At 45.8% G+C, this 20,281-nt stretch overlaps 1 protein-coding gene across 7 annotated transcripts in view; it reads right to left on the bottom strand.

The window, feature by feature from the left end:
- PLEKHA7 (pleckstrin homology domain containing A7) overlaps positions 1-20,281 on the bottom strand; it is a 988,577-nt gene that overhangs the window by 221,903 nt on the left and 746,393 nt on the right. For 5 of the 7 annotated variants that reach the window (XM_078681034.1, XM_078681039.1, XM_078681038.1 and 2 more), the window contains one exon: positions 15,756-15,842. In XM_078681034.1, coding sequence (XP_078537160.1) covers positions 15,756-15,842 — 87 coding nt within the window. The remainder of the gene's footprint in view (positions 1-15,755; positions 15,843-20,281) is intronic. The other 2 variants (XM_078681032.1, XM_078681036.1) reach the window with 1 other exon arrangement.

Raw genomic sequence — 20,281 nt, forward strand, 5'->3', positions numbered from 1 at the left:
GATGTTTGAACAAGTTTAGAGCTAGAAGAACACAGGTTTCTACTAGGAACATACCATGAGAGTCTGTGCTTAAGAAATTCCGGGCCAATGCCATCCACTGCTTTAAAGACCACACAAAGGGTCTTAAACCGAGCTCTCAGTGGGATAGGGAGCCAGTGTAATTTCCTCAGCTCACTTCTGACCGATGCAAACCTTGCCGTATCCGACAATAATCTGACTGCCACATTCTGGACCAATTGTAACTTGTACATGTGTTGTTTTTGTACATTAAGATAAAGACTGTTGCAATAGTCCAGCCGGGACAAGATCAAGGCCGTAACGACTGTCCTTAGGTTGCTAGCTGAAAGGAAGACCTTGATTTTTTTTATTATTCTAAGGACCATGAAGCAGGATGAAGTCACCTAGTTCACTGGGTCCTCCATAGTGTGTTTGTTGTCCACTAAGACTCCCAGATTCTTGGCTTTCCTGGAAGGTATTGGGCAAGATCCCAGCTCTACCGGCCACCAGTCTGGTGTCCAAACCCGGGGATCGTTGCCGAACTTTTTAGCTGAGTTAAGCTTTAGACAATTGGCTGACATCCAGATGGAAATGGAGCTAATGCATTTCTGAAACCTTTCCCCTGCCTCTCTTTCCGCTCCCTCCCTAAGCGACAACACAATCTGAGTCTCGTCAGCATAGGAGGTGAGCTGGAACCCAAATGACCGGATGATATTGGCGACGGGAGCCACATAGATATTAAAAAGGTTAGGGCTCTAGTACAGCAGCAATTATCAGAGTCGCAAACCACACAATATTTTCCCCCCAAGGCCTTTCTTTATGCGTTAGGCCTCCTTAGGAGACTTAAAATGGTATTTAAGACTCTCTACTGGGCTTTACCTTTCTTATGTGGGTTGTTCCTGACAACATTCTGTTAATAAACAAATGTTGCATCGCTGTCTACACTGCGAACCAAATGGGTAGGGTATTTGGTATGCACAAACCATACAGGCTGTAAAAATATTATAATTAATGAAGCTTCTTTGTAGCGCAGATGGCACTGACTTTGTACATTATGATACTGCCTGAATACTAGGGATAAGCTGCTAACTGTTTGGTTCACTGAACTCAGTTAAAAAAGCTATTTGATCTGGGAGACTCGTCCATTCATTATTCATAAGTGAACTGATTACCGAATTTTCCGGTGTTTGCCTTTCTCAAGCTGGCAGTCACCAATTTCAAAAGAGAAAACATGCAATGGTGGGTAGAGCATCCTTAATTAAAATGGTGATCCTCCCCCAACTGCTATACCTATTTTTGAATATTCCATTCTACCCGGGTGGATATTTTTTCCGGCAACTTCGGTCGGAGCTCATAAGACTGGTATGGGGGGGGAAAATCGCCTCGCCTAGGTTGGGACATATTGGTGAGGCCCTATAATCAAGGAGGGTTTGGTATACCGAATTTTGAATTATATTACCTAGCAGCACAAGCTCATTATGCATATTTCTGGGTACGCCAGCCTCGCTACATGCCCCAACTAGCGGTTGAACACTGGCTGGCCCATCCTATCCCGATAGAAGGGGCGTTCTATGCCTTGGTAACGGGTAGAGATAAAACACCTACTACGGTATTAAGCACTGTGACAGCGTGGTCCCAACTTACTGCTAAACTGGAGGCTGTAATGCTCTATGCCCCTTTGCTACCTCTGGCTTACCACCCGCGTTTGCCCCTGCTACAGGAAGCGGGCTTTCGCAGGTTGATACATAACATACATGTCGCAACATGGGGGGACCTGTACCATAATGGCACATTCCGTTCCATGGACCATTTATTTGAGGGCATACAACCGACACCGCTGGACGTCTTCCTATACATTAGACTTCGCCAGGGACTGAAGGCCCTTACACCTGACTTTCCACATGAACCCCCGACGTTCTCGCCTCTGCAGCTCCTACTTCAAAATGACACCCCTTGTAAGCTTGTCTCTACGATCTATAGGTCAGTACACACACAGATAGAATACCCGTCTTTACCTGCTAAACTGCGATGGGACCGAGAATTGGACACGCCGCTTACGGACGAACAGTGGGTGTTCTGCCTCCAACAGACGGAGCGCATCTCTGCTAGCAGCAGGTTTAGGATCATCCACTATAAATTCATACACAGATTGTACTACACCCCTGTCCGCATGCTCAGATTCAAGCTTCGTACGACTGACACTTGTGATAGATGCCACGCCCAGGGAGCAGATTTTTTACATCTAGCGTGGGGGTGCGGGGAAGTACGACAGTACTGGGACCAGGTGTTTTTAGCCTTATCCAGAATGTTTCATGTTGACCTAGTTCCCTCCCCGGTTTTAGCCCTTTTGGGATATGTAGAACCCCTACAGGCGACATACCGCAAATTTATCGCTCTAGCCCTCTTAATGGCCAAACGGCTAGTTGCATGTAGATGGGGCAGAGGAAGAGCGCCCAAATTTAAGGATTGGATACATGACCTTACATATTGCCAGGAACAGCTGAGTACCTATGCTGAACTGCTGCCACTCGCCTCACGTCCCAGGGATATTTGGGCCCCTCTACAAGGTTACCTAGGACGGATGCATGATGATACCGCTGATGAGGCACTCACTTGATACTACACAGGCCTGGGCTCCTGGATCCCCCCCATTGTTGTGCATGTATGTACAAGGAAATCTCACTATGGATTTTGGGATTTATGTGATTGACCAAGTTGGCCTTCCTTAGGCGGATAGCATTGTACACTACATAGGCAGGTGCAGTTTTTTGGGTGATACGCAGGTATGTACGCCCTGGGTCCAGGAAGTTCATAAATCGCCCCTCGGCCTGGCTCACTGAGACAGGACCCCCATTTCGTGCAATAGATTGGCAACATGGGAAGCGGGACTTAGAGATGTGCTATTCTCTCGTATGCTGTAGATTTAATTGCTGTATCTCTAATGTCTCTTTATATAGTACTGTGCTGTGGATCAACTACTGTATTCATGCCTTAAAAACCATGCAATGTGTACGACTCAATGCTTGTTGCGAATGTACTGTAACTGAAAATGTCAAAATAAAGTTTAAAAAAAACAAAAAAAAACATGCAATGGTCCATGTATCCTTTCCTAAATTCAGTGTGCAAGGGAAGACCCTCATCTCTTAGAGTTGACTGCCTCATCCTTGGGTTTAAGGACAGGTGTATACTACGCGTTCAGTGATTTAATGTATTTCGTGGTCTTGGAGCTCAGGGTGCAATTTCATCTCTACGTGAATCAGAAGGGCACTTGGGCCTGTGAGAGGGTTGTGTAAGGGTTTAAATAATGCTACCATGACGGGTAGGTGTTTTGGGTCTCATGCACTGGCAAAATATTTAACTTGCAAGGCGTGCATCTACGTTCTCTAAATGTAGCAGCTAGAGGACGTGACACTACTTTCACTATTAGTCAATAGTGGCCTTCTGTTTACACTTTTCATAAAGACCACCAGCATTACCACGGCAGACATATTTCAAAAGTTTTTACATGTTTATCATACTTGGATCAAAGTAAAACAAAAGGTGTTATTGCACTACACCTCCTTCATTACATTTGCATATCATCTCCCTTATAAAGAATGTAGTCCAAGATCAATGTGGTTCCCATAGTGTAATTTTCGTCGGTCAGACTGTCATCAGTGTATATTGCCTGTCTCCCTCATAAGCAAAAGCACGGAGAAATACATGTCCCAATTGCTTGGGAGTCCAACACTGTCTCTATCTACAAACAACAGGCCACAGGTCTTTAAGGAAGGTGTTGTAAATAAGTGACTTAATAGCAGAGGTAAGCCAAAGTGAACTTTATTCTGTCACCCACTCTTGAATGCCAGAGGGATGCCAACATTCTAAGGCAAGCTCTGGCAGAACATACCAAAGAGAAGGGGGGAAGAACATGGAGGAACGAACCAAAACAGGTGGAAGAAAAGAGGGAAGGAAAATTACAACACACCTCCCTACAACAACATAAGAAGATGATAGATGGATACAAAGCGTGAGATCTTCCTGGGGCCAACTAGAAAAGATATGCAATTAATAAAAAGCGGGAGTAGCGTCCCTAAGGGAACTAAGGGGAGAGGGGAATGGGAAGAAATCCTCAGCGGTAGATAAAACATGAGAAAGATAGAGAACACTTCATGCAAAGCGTATATATCATCCCTTTAACTAACAGGAAACATCTAGCAACACACATGCCAAGACTATTGACAGACAACTAACAGGGAGTGGTACCCTGCAGATCGTTGTAACACCGAGGATCTCTCCCTCTGAAGGAAGAAAAAGGGGAGATTCTCATTCCCTCAATGGCCGACGTGTGATATGTCCAAATACCAACTGTTTTGTCCACATCCAGATTATTGTCATGGGCAAATTGAATGAGTTTGATAATCATCTGAACAGACTTGGCAATTAGCTCAATGGTTATAGAAGCACCAATGTTGGTTCCTTCGTGTTGATTCCTAAATTTGTTATGAACTTTCATATTTATATAATTTCGCGGGGGGGGGCGCTAGAGGGCGCACATGCAGAACGGCCGCACTTGAATGAGGCTCCTGCAGCCTGGACAGAAAATCCGGCATTTATCCTGTATTACCAACTCCAAACCCGGTTACAAGCATGCACGTGTGTAGAGGATACTGTACTTCAGACTCGGTGAAAGTTTGGGAGATCTCCGACGCGGCAGGCAGAAGTTGGAGGCAGTGAAGTTGCGGGCCGGAAGCTGAGCCGGAGCCTGGACGAGCGTGGCGCGCGGACCCGAGGACTACGACAGCCCGAGGCCTCTCACGAGGCACATAGGCCTCAAGAGAGAGAATGCCGCAAGTGTGCCCCCCTCCCTCCCGGATACGGCATAGAGATTCGTAGGGCACCGAGAAGGAATGGCCGGCTGCCAGTTAGTATCTGAGGCACCAGCGGAGCGCCTGCAAAACATTCAGCTGTGGGGCGATATACCGCATTGAGAGACTGGGGACTGGCTGTGAACCGGGTTAACTGCTGAAGAGACGCTGCCGGGCCGGGTAGCAGACGCCATAACGAGAGGTGCGGCGACATTGGGGACCGGGAACGAGCGCCGAAGCACAAAGTGGGAGGCGGGACCCTCCCTCTGCCCCTACACTTGCAAATCTGATTGTAACTGCCAGGACAGGCCGGACTGCACGAAACGTGACTGGCCGCTGTGCCGCCCAGACTCCAGGCCGCCGTCCGTTTGGGTGCAGCTGGAACCAAGACTCGGCTGGAGGCAAGGAAACTCTCGGAGCGGCCTGCAAGCGTACTGGAACTCTGGCTTAAAAAGAACCGCCATAACTACCGGACCTCGCAGACGTGCGGACCGCGATGCGGTACATCATGCCAGGCCGCGGCTAGACACGAGGGCTATAGGCCGCATAGGAGACAGCCCTGTTTGTCCGTCCTGCCAACACTAGCGGTGCGAAAAGGGGGAACACTGGTCTCAGGAGACGGCTTGTACTCACGCTGGAGACTGCCCGTCACACCCGTGATGCATCCTGCTGATCACCCCATGTAAGAAAAGGCACCAAGCCGAGCAGCTGGGGCACAAGCTATAATTGACATAACAGCAATTGGAGACTCGCAAGCATACACAGCAAGACAAGAGCGAGGAGGTGGAACTGGACTAACAGAGGGGGTCCCGAGCCAAGCACACCAGGTCAGTCCCAGTCCCTAAGCGGGCAGACGGCAACGTGACAGGGAACCCGCAAACATAAGCGCAGCGAAAATGTAGAGAACTACCCCAACGCTAAACTATAGGGGAGCACCCCGAGAGCATAGACCATTAGGCCGCGACTGGAGAGGTATACGGTGAGAAACTGCGCAGAGAACAGGCACCAGGTAACAGCGCACTTACACCGTGATATCTCCTGCATGCATGCAGGCGTGCCCAATGCCGGACGCATAACCACAGAAACGCGGAGAGGCCCTGCGTGCGACTGTGAATAGCTACGATACACCTAGGAAATTTACAACGCATGCAAGAGCGCTCCCTCCAACATAGTGCGAGGAACTTCCACTCCAGAAGATCCTGAGCCATACCGCGCGGCCATACTGGAGGTGGCATCGGAGCGCTGGACCGGACCCTCCAGGCCAACCTCTACAGGTGCACGGGCAGCCGCACCGCGCCACAGATCAGTCTGCTTAAACTCTACAGGGCCACAAACAGCGTTCCGAAGACGCGATCATCTTACCGCCGAGGGTCACGACCGAGCGACAAAGCGCCCATGAGAAGAGGATCCAGCTCCTCCCAGGAAAAAAGTACTAACCGTACAACACCTGGAGCTTGAGGTACTAGTAGCAGCACCACTATGGGTAGACCGGACAATCGTCAATCGGAGCTCACCTTCGAATCCACGACTGCAAAAAAAGGGCTGAAACCACCATCAGAAACTGGAGGACCAAGTAGTCCGGCGGCAACAGGAACAGCACCAAGCTCTTCATGTATGGATATACAGCAGATAATGCAAGAAATGAGGCAAGGATTTGCCACTGTTGTGGACAAGGTGGACCATATGACGGATATCGGTCAATGATGACACCACGGCTTCCCATACAGCACAGCTTGCACGAATGGACAATATTCTTAGAGTAATTGCCACAAAGAACGAGGACTTGGAAGCCCGCAGCCGGCGCAACAATATTCGCGCGACAGGCGTGCCGGAGTCCACAAACACGGGGCGCATGGAAGACTACATAGAAAAACTACTTCTAGCTGCGATTGGACCCGAGGCATTCTCCAAGCAATTTATAGTTGAACAAGCTCATCGCTCACTAGGACCGTGGCCTAAACCTGGAGCCCCACCAAGACCCATCATTGCGCGGCTCCTCAACTATCGTGACCGCGATGTGGTGCTGAGAGCAGCACGCAACAACCAAAAACTGTCATATGAAGGTGTGGCCTTCTCAATCTACCCCGACTTCACACCGATGGTGCAAGAAGAAAGACGCAAGTTTCTAGAAGTGAAGAAAAAACTGCGAGCAGCACAAATCGATTAGGCATTGCTATACCCTGCGAAATTGCGAGTAACACACCAAGGGAAACAACAGTTATTCACAAACCTGCAGCAAGTGGATGACTATCTGAAGGCTTTGCGACACGCACAACGTGGAAATGGCGGCCGTGATGAGATGCAGCAGGAGGAAGAACGAGCACCTGCTGATGAACTATGAACTGAAGGACTGAGTGGTAGGGCGCCGCTCTAAACAAAAGACACTGTGCTTGCAGAACCTGAGGTGACCTATATCGAGACTGGAAAACGCTGTGTGATCGAGATACCATGGACGAGTATAGGACTGTTGGTGGTAATGTATTTCAGGCACCACTTCCCATCCCTTGACTGAGCCCCCCCCCCAGGGTCGAACAGGCTGTAGGGCTAAAAGTGGAGGGAGTGGCAATGTGCATACCTTAGATGTCCCCCAACGGGAGTTCCCCACTGTTAACGTTTGGAAAAACAAAGTTACCGGGGAGATTTACGAATGTTGTGGGAGGGGGGTGGGAGGGGTATTCTGGCAAGTTGGGGATGCTTCAGTGGGAGGGGGGAGGAAGAAAGGACAACTGGAGAAACAGTATACTGCATGATGTTACGGGAAGTTCTGAAACTGTTCTAACGGGCGAATATGTCCACAGCTACATTGTTCAGGTGTTAGATAGACTAAGATCAAAGGGAACAGGAGGCCTTGATAGGACGGCGTGGTTCACAGACACACAGAGGTATGGTTTCAAAACTACGACTAGCATTACAGCACAAATGGCGAGGCAGGACAAGGCACACTCGATTCCTTTCCATCACGGGCGGGACAATTGTTGTATCGACCATGTACAATTGCACTGAATAACCTAAATGTTATAACATAGAATGTTAGGGGATTAGGAGATCCACGTAAGAAACGTCAAGTTTTAGCATATCTCGACAGACACAATATACATGTAGCTCGTCTACAAGAAACCCATATTAACCCCCAGACTAATAACACATTCGTCTGTAGGTGGGCGGAACATACGACCTTCGCCTCACACTCAGCTTATGCCAGGGGAGCTGCCATACTAATAAAGAAAGGAACTCGGTTTAGTGTCTTAGGAGTGAAAGGGGATGCACAGGGCAGATACTGCGTGACATGGGGTTGAGTGGGACACCTGTCGCTTACACTAGTATGTTGTTATGGCCCGAAGACAGATGACCCCCTTTTTTTTACCGAGCTATGGGCCACCATTGTGGATATAGGATCGGACCATATCATATGGGGAGGTGACTTTAATGTATCGCGTGACCCGTTGGTTGATAGATTGCATCCCGCCCCACATCATTATACCCGCGCACGTGCCGAGTTACATGCAATATTACAGGATCACTCGTTAGTAGACGCCTAGAGACATCTACACCCCGACATGCGTGAGGGTACACATTATAGGGTTCATGCTGCTTCATGGGCCAGACTAGACTACATATTCGTATCGGCGGGACTGTGCCCAGCACTCACGGCAGCCAACCACCTAGCCAGAACATATTCGGATCATGCACCGGTAGTTCTCACATTGACAAGCGATGAGCTAGGACCACAACGGTCGAGTTGGAGGTTGCAACCCACCATGCTACAAGACACAACATTTCTAGAAGAACTAAGGGAAGAGGTGCGAGACTTCTTCGACCGTAACAAGGGTACCGTGGATAGCGTAGAGACGATATGGGAGGCCTTCAAGGTCACACTACGAGGGATATGCATAGCAAAAGGTTCTGGGGTACTAAAAAGCATCCAACGTACGTTGCATAGACTTGAACAAGAATTGAAAACATTAGAAAATTCCCTGATTGACAGGCCAAAGGGGACGACACATTCCAAAATAAGAGTGAAAATTACGGAGTACAAAGAAGAAGCAGATAGGGAATCAAAATTCAGAGGGAAGTACTGGACAGCACAAAGGTATGGAGAAGGCGAGAGGTCTGGGAAGGCGCTTGCCACAACGGTTAGATTAGAACGACCTACGAATGTGGTGATTTGAAATTGAGGATTGTGAAGGGAAGATGTACAGAGACACGACACACATATTGAATTCCTTCGCACAACACTACACTGCTCTTTACACAACCACGAGAACTGACACACCAGACTTCTCTGGATACCTGAATGATGTGACGCTAGGCTGGCTGAGTGATGCCCAGCAGCGATTTTTGAGCACCCCGTTTGAATTGGATGAAGTGCGAGACGCAATAATGAATATGCAGTCTGGCAAGGCCACCGGCACGGACGGGATACCGGTTGAATTTTATAAAACCTATATTGAATGTATGGCCCCAATACTACGAAAAGTGTACGAAGATGCGCTAGAAGTGGGGCATCTTCCTCCTTCTATGAGGCTGGCCCTCATCACTTCGCTGCTGAAGCCAGGTAAACCACCAAGGAGCTGTGACTCTTACAGACCTTTGTCTCTACTTAATTGCGATGTAAAAATACTGGCTAAGCTTATAGAGACACGGCTCAATCTCCTCTGGCTAAGCTTATAGAGACACGGCTCAATCTCCTCATGGAAAATCTAATATTGCCGGATCAGTCAGGGTTCGTACCCGGTCGAGCAATGTCTCATAATCTGAGAACCTTCTTTACGGTATTAAATAATATCTCTGACGAGTTGCCCATGGCGGCCATCTTCCTAGATGCTACGAAAGCATTTGACTCCTTAGAGTGGGACTATCTGCTTGCAGTAATGACGCGCATGGGGTTCCCCCCAATTTTCCTCTCCTGGATTAGGCTATTGTATGACTCACCCACGGCTAAAGTTCTCATAAACGGGAAAATGTCCCAGGAAATACCCATTTCGAGAGGCACGCGACATGGGTGCCCGCTGTCACCTCTGCTTTTCGCGATTGCATTGGAGCCGCTTGCGGCGAAACTGAGACAACACCATAATGATAAGGCGCTGAGGTGCAACCTGCGACAAATATTAATATCACTATACGCGGACGACATTACACTATACATTCGAGACCCCCCAGCAGAATCTGAATCCCATTTTGAGGAAATTCATAAAATTTGGTAGAATGTCTGGAGTCCAGATTAACTGGTGAAAATCATGTTGTTTCCCGCTCACGGCTGGGACGACGGCATTCCATATGGACTATCCCATACCTTGGTGTGATGATGATTTCAAATACCTGGGAATTCGCATATCGAAGGACAGGGATAAGCTGATGAGGCTAAATTACGGGACAACCATGACCCGGATATCGGAGAAAATCTCACGCTGGATTACACTACCATTGTCAATGGCAGGGAGGACGTCCCTAATCAAAATGGTTATTCTGCCACAGTTATTATATCTCTTCCTAAATATACCCTTTTACCCGGGGAAGTATTTTTTTTAACTCTTGAAGTCCGAACTGACCCGCTTGGTATGGGGAGGCAAATGCCCACGGCTTGCATGGGAAGTGCTAACCCGACCATATACTCAAGGAGGATTCGGGATCCCCAACTTTGAAACATACTACTGTAGCGCACAGGCCCACTATGCATTCTTCTGGGTGCACCAGCCCCGATACATGCCTCAGGTAGCGGCAGAACACTGGCTGGCACTACCAGTTCCCATAGAAGGGGCACTATATATACCTATACCGGGCAGAGATAAGACACCGTCCACAGTCATGAGCACTGTACATGCATGGTCACAATTGGGGAAGATGCTGGACGCGACTATGCTATATTCCCCCCTACTGCCACTGGTCTACCACCCTGATATGCCTCTGCTCCAGGAAACCCTCTTTCATAACCTGAGGGAGCGCATTCGGGTTGTAACCTGGGGAGAAATCTATCACGAAGGCCAATTCAGGACACTAGACCACATGTTTACGGGAGTGGCGAGAACACCCCATGATGTCTTTTTATACATTAGGCTTGGACAGGGACTAAGAGCAATCACCCCAGACTTTCCCAATGAACCTCCATAATCCGAACCTCCACAGAGGATCTTGCAGGGAACACAAGCTAAAAAATTGGTGTCAGTGATGTATAAAACGGTGCACGGGCTAAGGAACCGACCAGCTCCGATTTCTTGTGCCAAATGGAGCCAGGAATTGGGAATGGCCTTAACTGATGAACAGTGGGATTTCTGTGCACAGCAGACAGAACGGATATCTGCAAACAGTAGGCTCAGAATCATACATTATAGGTACTTGCATAGGCTGTATTGTACGCCTGCACGTATGCATAGACACAAATTGCGAGAAACGGATAATTGTGATAGATGGCATGCGCCGGGTGCTGCTTTTTTACACCTAGCCTGGAACTGCGAGAGGATCAATGCAAGTGTTCAGTAACTTGTCCACCATGATCAATGCTGACATAACACCCTCACCAGTTCTTGCACTTCTGGGGCTTGTTGTACCACTGCCGGCAGCGAACCGTAAATTTGTTGCATTTGCTCTGCTCATTGCTAAACTAAGAGTGGCTTGTAGATGGGGTAGAGTATAGAGCACCTAAGTTTAAAGACAGGCTGAATGACCTTATTTATTGTCAAGAGCAACTACTGACATATGCTGATCTACTACTTGTGACTTCCAGGCCTTTCGACATTTGGGCCCCCCTGAAATGCTACCTGCCAAAACACGATAGGTCCTGAACCCCAAACTAATAATTTATCTATGTTTGGCACGCCTGCAGATATGACACTGTGTAACCGCACCAAACAAGATGACGCTATAATGGAGATGTAGGAGAATAGGCTATGAAAAGATACTACGTTAATATATAAGCCCTAAAAAGTGCTGTTTATGATATGTAATTGTCAATGCCTGTAATATGTATGCCTTATTGAACGTGAAATTTGCTTGTTATGATACTAAATTACACTGTGTACCTGTACCCGCCTGTTCTCGCTATGTAACCTGTATTACACTGAAAAATCCAATAAACAAAGTTTAAAAAAATAAACTTTTCCATTTCGCTTGAAGAGAAAATTAAATTTTTTCCAGTGACTAAGGTTTCTGGTACACCTTCACTAGTGAAAGAATCTTTTTAAAATTCAATGAGGGCACCTGTTGTTGCATCTGATACAAACTTGTGCTTGATCCACTTTGAAGTGTAGTCGATGAGCAAGAACATGAATTTCTTTTTTGCTTCTAACTGGCCTAATGGACCAATTACCTCTAAGGCAACTTTAGACCATGGGATACTTGGTACTATATCAGGATTCCTGGACGTGCTTACATTTTCTCCCTCAAAAATACCACTTCTCTGTTCATTCTCGATTAAGGCAGAAACTTGATTTTGAGTACTTTTTCCTAGGCAGACTTGATCCTTATTATTAGGGTCAAGCATGATCCCTAGCTCTCTTTGGTGGTGCCAACCTAATAGGTTTGACCCTTCTTTTACAATATAGACCTTACCGCTAGTGGATTTTCCCCTGAAATCTATACACATCTCTACCATGCATGCCCACCAGGGGTATAGGTTCTTTCACATAACTTATAGGAGATATGTCAGGTTCTAGTACATTAAGACTAGGAATACCAAATAGGCCATTCATATCATTTTGGTTAATCAAAGTAAATGGCGAACATGAATCAGCATAAACACCCAAGGGTTTTTTGTTCAAGAAAATGGTACATTCAGGATATTCATGTTGTATGGGATAAATCATAGATGTCTTCCTATCAACATTTTTCACTTGAAATATGTACTTAGGAGAGTGTTAGTCACCGCTGCAAACCACTTTTACCTGATTATTCTCCCCCTCTCTGCACACTCTTGCAAAATGACCTTTCCTATTGCACTTCATACATGTTGCATTGCGAGCAGTGCAATGAACGTTGTTCGCAAGATGGTTGCTGCTGCCACACCTGAAGCATTTTAAACCTTCAGTTACGCTAACAGGTTTGTCAGCCTTAATTTCTCTGGGTCTGATCTTAAAAATCTCAGCATCATTGTTGTCATCAAGAGCACTTTTGCTATTAATTACACTACAGACTGGTTCTTTAGGTGGGTTCATTTCCAAAATGCACTTAGCAGTGTGTTCAATGGATTGTGCCATACTAATAGCTTCTTTTGAAGAAGGGTTTTTTGACAGACGTTTTCTTTTATACAGGGGTTATGAGGACACCTTACTAACTGATCCCTAATAAGGGAGTCACATAATTGAGTTAGGCCTCTGAGTGCAGCTACATAATTGGTGACCGACTCTTGCTTGCCCTGAACTCGTGTAAAAAATCTGTGTCGCTCTAGGACAACATTTACCTTGTCACCAAAATGAGTTTACAATTTCAAAAGAGTGATTTTAAATACATCCATATCAACCTCATCATCTTCTAACTCGGGATCGGGTAGGGTATCGTACATTTTCCTACCTTGAACACCATGTTGTGTAAAAGCACATGTTTGCGGACAGCACAAAACTTTTCCCCCCAATGGCAATAAGGTAAGAATCAAACAAATTAATCCAATGCTTCCAAAGGATTTCTGGATCTCCAATTTCATTTAAAAGGAGGGTGGTTGGCTCATGGATGGTGCAGCCATGGAGAATGAAAAACAAGGCCAGTATTCCCAATAAATATGATAGATGCTGTGGAGAAAGTAAACTAATGATGCTCACTGAGTAAGACAATTCTCACTGACCATAAGATAGTACATTCCAATAAAAATCTAGACCCACTGAAGAAGTAAATTTACCATCACACAGATATGGCATAGGTAGAAACTCTGCCCAGAGTAACATTAAAGAATGGCACAATTAGGTAACAGCTCACTGGAATAATATTACAATGCACACAATTTGCAAAGTACAGGGTGTACCGGGGGTACCAAGGATTTAGCTAGAGTACAAAAGTTCAATCAGGATCTCCTAGGAAAAAATGGAGCTGAAGTCTACTATAAAACCTGAGATGTGGGTGTGACGGTATAAAGACACACCACCAGATAATGCGTCTTGAAGCTGAGAGGTGTGCGTGTCACCGTAGCGCACACAAGGATGAACAGGTGAAGTCTCACCGTAGGATGAGGAAGGAATATTTGGTGTGTGTATCACTGTGGAGGATGCAGAGACAAACAGGTGAGTACAGAGGTTCAAATACAAAAACTGGTGATGAACAGGAATAGACAGTGACGATAGAAATGCTAGATGGAACTAGTAAATAATGGTGTCTTTGATAAGGATTGTAGATAAGGTGTGCGCATCACCGTGGATGACGCACAAGGCACATGTGGTAAATTACATTTTCCTTGAAGATATACAAAAGGTATGCGTGCCACCGTGGAGTACATCAAAAGAGAAAATCAGCACAGGGACTGAAGGATAGGAATCCTGAAGCAGTGGAATGGCAGGAGATAATGAAATAAAATGTCTTACTTGTGAAGAGAGTTGACATATGTGAAGAACTGTAACCAATACGCAGACAGCAGCTGGGAGAAGAGTGCTATCAACTGGGACGCCTTGACAGAGCCCTGAAGAGGAGGACGCGAAAAATACGGCCTTGAGGTAACTGGGGCACCGGAAGCGTCTTACAAAGAGATCACCGTAAATGCGGCTGGGGCTTTAGGTCGCGTCGTCTGACAGGATACACCACTTTGGAGGAGGGTGAAAGAGGCTGGAGCGCCGGAACTCAACTTGAGGGAAGAAGCCTCTGTCCGACACTTGTGAGGAAGACAACAAGGCTGGCAATCGACGGAACAAAAGACAGCTGCTCGACGTCACCATGGATCGCGATGCGGCTGACAGGAACCGCCAGAGCCGCAACCGTGCCCTCTCCTCCACAGACAAGCAGTGCAGCCGACGATCGTGGAATCTCCACAGGAACCGGCACCGTTGGCAGCACTAACTGTATTGCACTGGAATATGGTAAAATATCTCTATCAGACTGGCTTTTTCTATCGTGGTGTCCTGCAGAATGTGAACCTCAAAGTAGCTTAGGCTTTCTTGAATTTACCTATCAAAGAAGAAGCTGAAGTCAAAGCAGCTCCAGACACCCAGCACTGGTGAAAATGCATCAATGCATTCTGCAGGGGCGCTATTTGTTGCAAGGTCCGGCAGGGGGCTACAATCTATTTGAATTCTCTGGGCTTGCAATATGCCAGGAATGCATTTAAGGGTTCATAAAAAGCAGCTACATGCATTTTCCTTCATAGTGGAGAGTCAGCAGCCACACACCAGGCATTGTGAGCTGAAGAATTAAAGTCATATAGTCATAAGTTGTGGACATAAATGCACAAAAATGTATAGCCTGATCAGGATATCAAAGTTTGCCTAGGCAGTTTTCCCCTAGAAAGCAGTCGGTCCAGACATGTATGCAGCCTGCCAGAGGAGGATGGAAACACATTCTAACGTCCCATTAGTGATGTGTTAATATATATTTTTGCATTTTAATAGAAACAATGTATTTCCTATGCATAGGAACGACGGCTAACTATCAAGAATATGCACTGGCCACTGTGAAGATCATTCCATCACAAATGTTATATATATTCAAATACAAATGAACACTGAATTCAAGGTACTACTATATAAAAGCTAACTTTCCCATTGCTTTCCAAATTAGGAGTAAATATTTTAATGAGGTTCTTTGTATAGTGGCAGATTATCTAGTGTTTCCTTCTTGTTTCAATTCACCCACTTCTAAAATGGGGATTGCTTCAGGGTTAAAGGGAGATTTACTCTGTCATTTATTTTTAAGTTTACTGCTACTGATTAGAAATTCATCCAATATTAATATAATGTTGGAAGCAATGCTCAGTGATACATGACATCAAAACAGAAAGCTTACCGACTTTCCATGCAAACTTGGTGCACTTACAGTCTGCGTCACATATCCCATCGATGGCATGGAACGTCTGTCAAAATGAGCAGCAGTCTATAATCAATGAAACAGAATCAAGTTATTATCAAGAACAAATTACAGTCAATTAGAAAAAAAACTTCTGGAAAATGAGTGGGAAGTTTTAAAGTGCTTTTCAATTATAACACAATCTTTTCAATAATAACATTAGATCAGTCAGGCACTTCCATAGTGCTTGATCATATCTGATAACCAACAACTATATTGGTCAACTTTCCTTAGGTGCCTTTGCCAAAAGGAATGATCAATTCTTCTCTATGAACTGGAGTGACAGAGCAACCCGAAAAATCATCTATTGAACCCATCATGGACTTAACCAGTCAGAAATGGCAAAATACAAACAAATGTTGTTGCTGATGGCAATGTGATGTGCATGGTATACAGTGGTTTTCCCCTGCACTGAGTGCCTGACTGCGAGTATCTGGTATCCTGATTTTTTAAATCTGACCCTAGCCTCATACTAATCTACTGTGTGCCCACTGACAAAAGGCTACTGTCCCGGTCATGGGGGTGGCACAGAGAGCAGTTGTGGCGGATTACCATTGTTTTTTTGTGAATCCATAATTGTAACCACATCTTTTTATCTCTTTCACTGGTGTTGAATCTTTTTGGCCCAGTCATGTTAAGTGCCACTTCTATATTTTTACACACAGCATAGAGCTAATATACCAAGTGCCTGTGAACCATTGGGTACCCAAAACGAGACCTGCTGCACAGGATAGAGGAGAGGCTATTTTCCAAGAAAGCGGAAAAATACTGCTGGCATTCTTGAAGCAGGAGGTAAGTGACCTAGACATTGAAGTGAAGGAAGAGGAGACAAGGTTCTTTCAGAAATACAATTTGGCCTTTAGCAGATCAGTCAGCTGCTGATTAGTCTTCCTGAATCACTGCCATTTGGAATATTGTGGGGTAAAGGGTGGGAGTGCACAGTCTGTTGTGCAAGGTGAAGGGAACCAACTCGGTGAGGCCCAGCCTTTTGTCTTTCCTAATCACACTTCTCTGTTTAATTGATGACAGCCAGATGCAGAAACCCAACACCCCTTTGTGCCTATAAAGGGAGTGCTCCAGAATGCAGACAACCCTGCTGTCCAAAGTGTTTCTCTAAACAAAGGATGTGTCTGGAGAGCAGCCTGGAAAAGAGAACTACCTGAGAAGCTGCTGAACATGCAGTTTAAACACCTCTCCTGTCTCCTCTTACTGTATAAAATTGAGACCCACTAACCCACATGTCCAGAGGACAGTTGTGCAGCCACAGCTGGTGTCTGCCTGACAGCTAGCTTACCAGATGGGAGGAGACATGACCCGAGTCTACCTCTTGCTCTGTGAGCTGTTTACCTGTCCTGGCATGTCTAGAAGCCAGCCTGCTTACTAAGAAAGGGAAGGAGCCTGCCAATTCTGCAGGAAGAGTTACTGTACAGGAAGAGCACGCTGCAGCAGACCCCCCCCCCCATTGTGAGGTCTAACTGAAGAGGAAGACTGAGGAGACCAATCTGTGTGTCCCAGTTTCAGCTGGCAACAGTTTCTTCTCCTGCGGTTCCTGGAAGGACTTGTGAAGTGCAATCAATGATCACAGAAACCCAGTCAGTGCCAGCAAAGAAGTTGTGGCATGACCTGAATCACAATCATAAGAGAGTGAGTCCGGTGCTGGGCCTCGCCATCTGATCAAGACCAGACTGTGCTGGACTGCAGCATACCAAGACCAGCCTGTGGGTGGGTGCACCACCCCAGACCTGATCAGCCTCAGTGAGGTTGTGCTAATCGTAGTGCACCAGAATGTCCTTGAACATCTAGCGCTGCCTGTGAGGAGCTGCCCTAGTCACAGGAAGAGGTGGAGCTGTTGCCTCACTGGAGACAGGACCCCCCGAACAAGCTGTGACAAGAACTGCCAGCTCACTCTCTCTTAGAAGATGGAGAGTGTGAAAGCAGCGGAGGAGATGGTTGGCTGTCCAAGTTTACCAACCCAAACACAGGTTAGGAAACCTCCCTTGGAGAGGATAAAGAGAACTGTGAGAGAGACTGCGTATATTTTGAGAGTTCAGGGATAATCTACACCTAAACCTATTCACACTGGCTACTGACCTGGAGACAGAACAGCCTGGATGATAATGGAGGGAGAACAGGAGATAATAGCAGGGAACACCACAGACTACCTCAAGCGCACAGGACAATAAGCTACATCTTGGTGATGCTGTATGTATAGTATTTAGTTGAAAGTAAAGCACTGGCGTGGGAAATTATGCTAATGTCTATTTGTTTAGTGCTAAGCTTGCACACACTCACACTACTTCCCTGAGAAGCCTGTAAAATCGCCTGTACCATCATAATCATTGAAAGTCAAGTATTCAAGTGGTCATACTTGGTCCATTTTGCAGGGCAAAAGAAGAATGCAGCCCATGAAGCAAACAACTTCATGCTTGAGGGCAAGAAATCCCTGACAAAAATGTAAACTCCTTGAAAGTGCAGCTTGTTACCCAGTTTGATAACTTCAATCAAACAAACTAAACTGTCAGGCTTGGAAGAAGCAGTGAATTGGCATTCTTCACCCTCTAGTATAACTTCAAAAACTTTGTTGATGGTAATGGAGTCACCAGATCTTCTACTCTATCTTTCATCAGACGTTTACACCACAGATCACCAGCTATTTGCCCTCTGACTATATGACATGGGACTGAAGCCACAATCCACGAATAGACAAAATCCAACCTCAAAAGCAGACCGCACACTGCCAATTTCTCCTTACAATCTTTTCACCATTCACCTTTCAGAAGAGGTCCTCCAGAGCTCAATTATCACACTTTATTTTCAATGTTTCCCTAACACAACTTCATGATCTCAAACTACTTCAAGATTTCCTGCTTCACCTATGCTGATACCTCTAAGATCACCATATAGATAGAAAGACTATTGGACCTCAAGCCTTGGTAAATGCCTCTTGGCAGCTGAACAGTATGTACTAAATAATTATCTGAAATGTAAATCCTCCAATACAGAAACACTGATCAGTGGATCTCTGTTCATTCATATGACCTCTGGCAATAGAACTGTCATTAGCCACATTGAGGTGAAACTGTGTGATGACAGATTCTAACCTCTCATTCCAAATTCAAATAAAGAGTCAAAAATGCACTCTACAGAATTAGAACACTACAGCAAATTCCTTTACTTGATCCTTTCTCACAGGATAGAACCATCGCTAGCCCTAGTGCTGTCATGTCCTAAACTAAATCAATGTGCTCAAGGTCTGACTCTTTAGACATGTAATCAACGACCTACAATGACTCCAGGCTCTACACTGGTTATGAGTCACAAAAGTAATCTCAGCCAAAGCCTTATGCATTTTACACTGGGTGATCTATGAGGTTGGACCAAATGTGTTACAATCTAAATTTAAACTCCACAGTCAAAGGAAAAACTAAATCTGGAAAGTCTCCACCCCTGCCAGCTTCCTTTAAAAAAAACAACAGGGGGTCCTTTCACCATACAGACATGCAAGGTGTCAAATATGAGTCTAAAAGAAGAGGACATTTGGAATTCCTAAAAGCACAGCTCAATTGCCTCACTGACTACAAGCCAGACTGGTATATTTATGCTGCGCAACACTATCCTTTTTGCTTACTTCACTTGCCACTCCATATGCAATAAGTCTCTACATGCTACTCACACAGTCTGAATGAAGCAAATTCTCCATGACTCAAGCACAACAAAAAAAACATCCAAAATATAGGACACATCAACTAATATCCTTCTCTAACCATGCACTTGAAATGGAATAGCTACTCATTGACCACTTGGAACTGTGGGCATCTTCAATGGGGAAGAGTGGACACACTTCACTCTGTCTGCACCTCAGGGGGTGGGGATTAGAAGGTTCATCTTTCATTCTATTTCCCTGTCATTTTGTAGGTCTGGCAATATTCATGATGTTAAGTCATCCTTTTGGAGCGATTGTTTCCAAGTGCTACTCTCCACCTTGACAGTACTTTGTAGCCTTACCTTTATGTAAGGCAAATGAAGCAAAGCTATTTTCACCAAGGTCCATTCAACTATATCAGGACCCTATAGTAGCTGAATGTGTGGCTTGCACCACATTGCTATTCTCCTCTTGGCAAGGAAGAGTTTGGGGAGCAAGAACCTTCATTTATACTTAGACTAGCCGGAATGTGTCAACGCACCCAAAAAGCATCTTTCTTGGGTCAGATTTAGGGGTCCACCCATTATCAAGTTCAAGGGCTTGATCTAGAGTACAGCAGAAAGGGTACTCTGTAATTCAGAGTGGGGCAGACCTTCAGTATGTCAGCAGCAAAGACTACTCTGTCTCCCCAGTGACATATGCCTTTAATGTCCAGACAGAGTAATGGCCGTCGGAGCTCGCGTCATTTGTTCACCTGCCCTATTCAGAGTGGGCAAACAAATGGTAAGTTTTCACTTTCACCTACTGCCATCCAAAATGTGGT

Source organism: Lissotriton helveticus, chromosome 3_1 (genome assembly GCF_964261635.1).
Source record: "Lissotriton helveticus chromosome 3_1, aLisHel1.1, whole genome shotgun sequence".
NCBI lineage: Eukaryota > Metazoa > Chordata > Amphibia > Caudata > Salamandridae > Lissotriton > Lissotriton helveticus.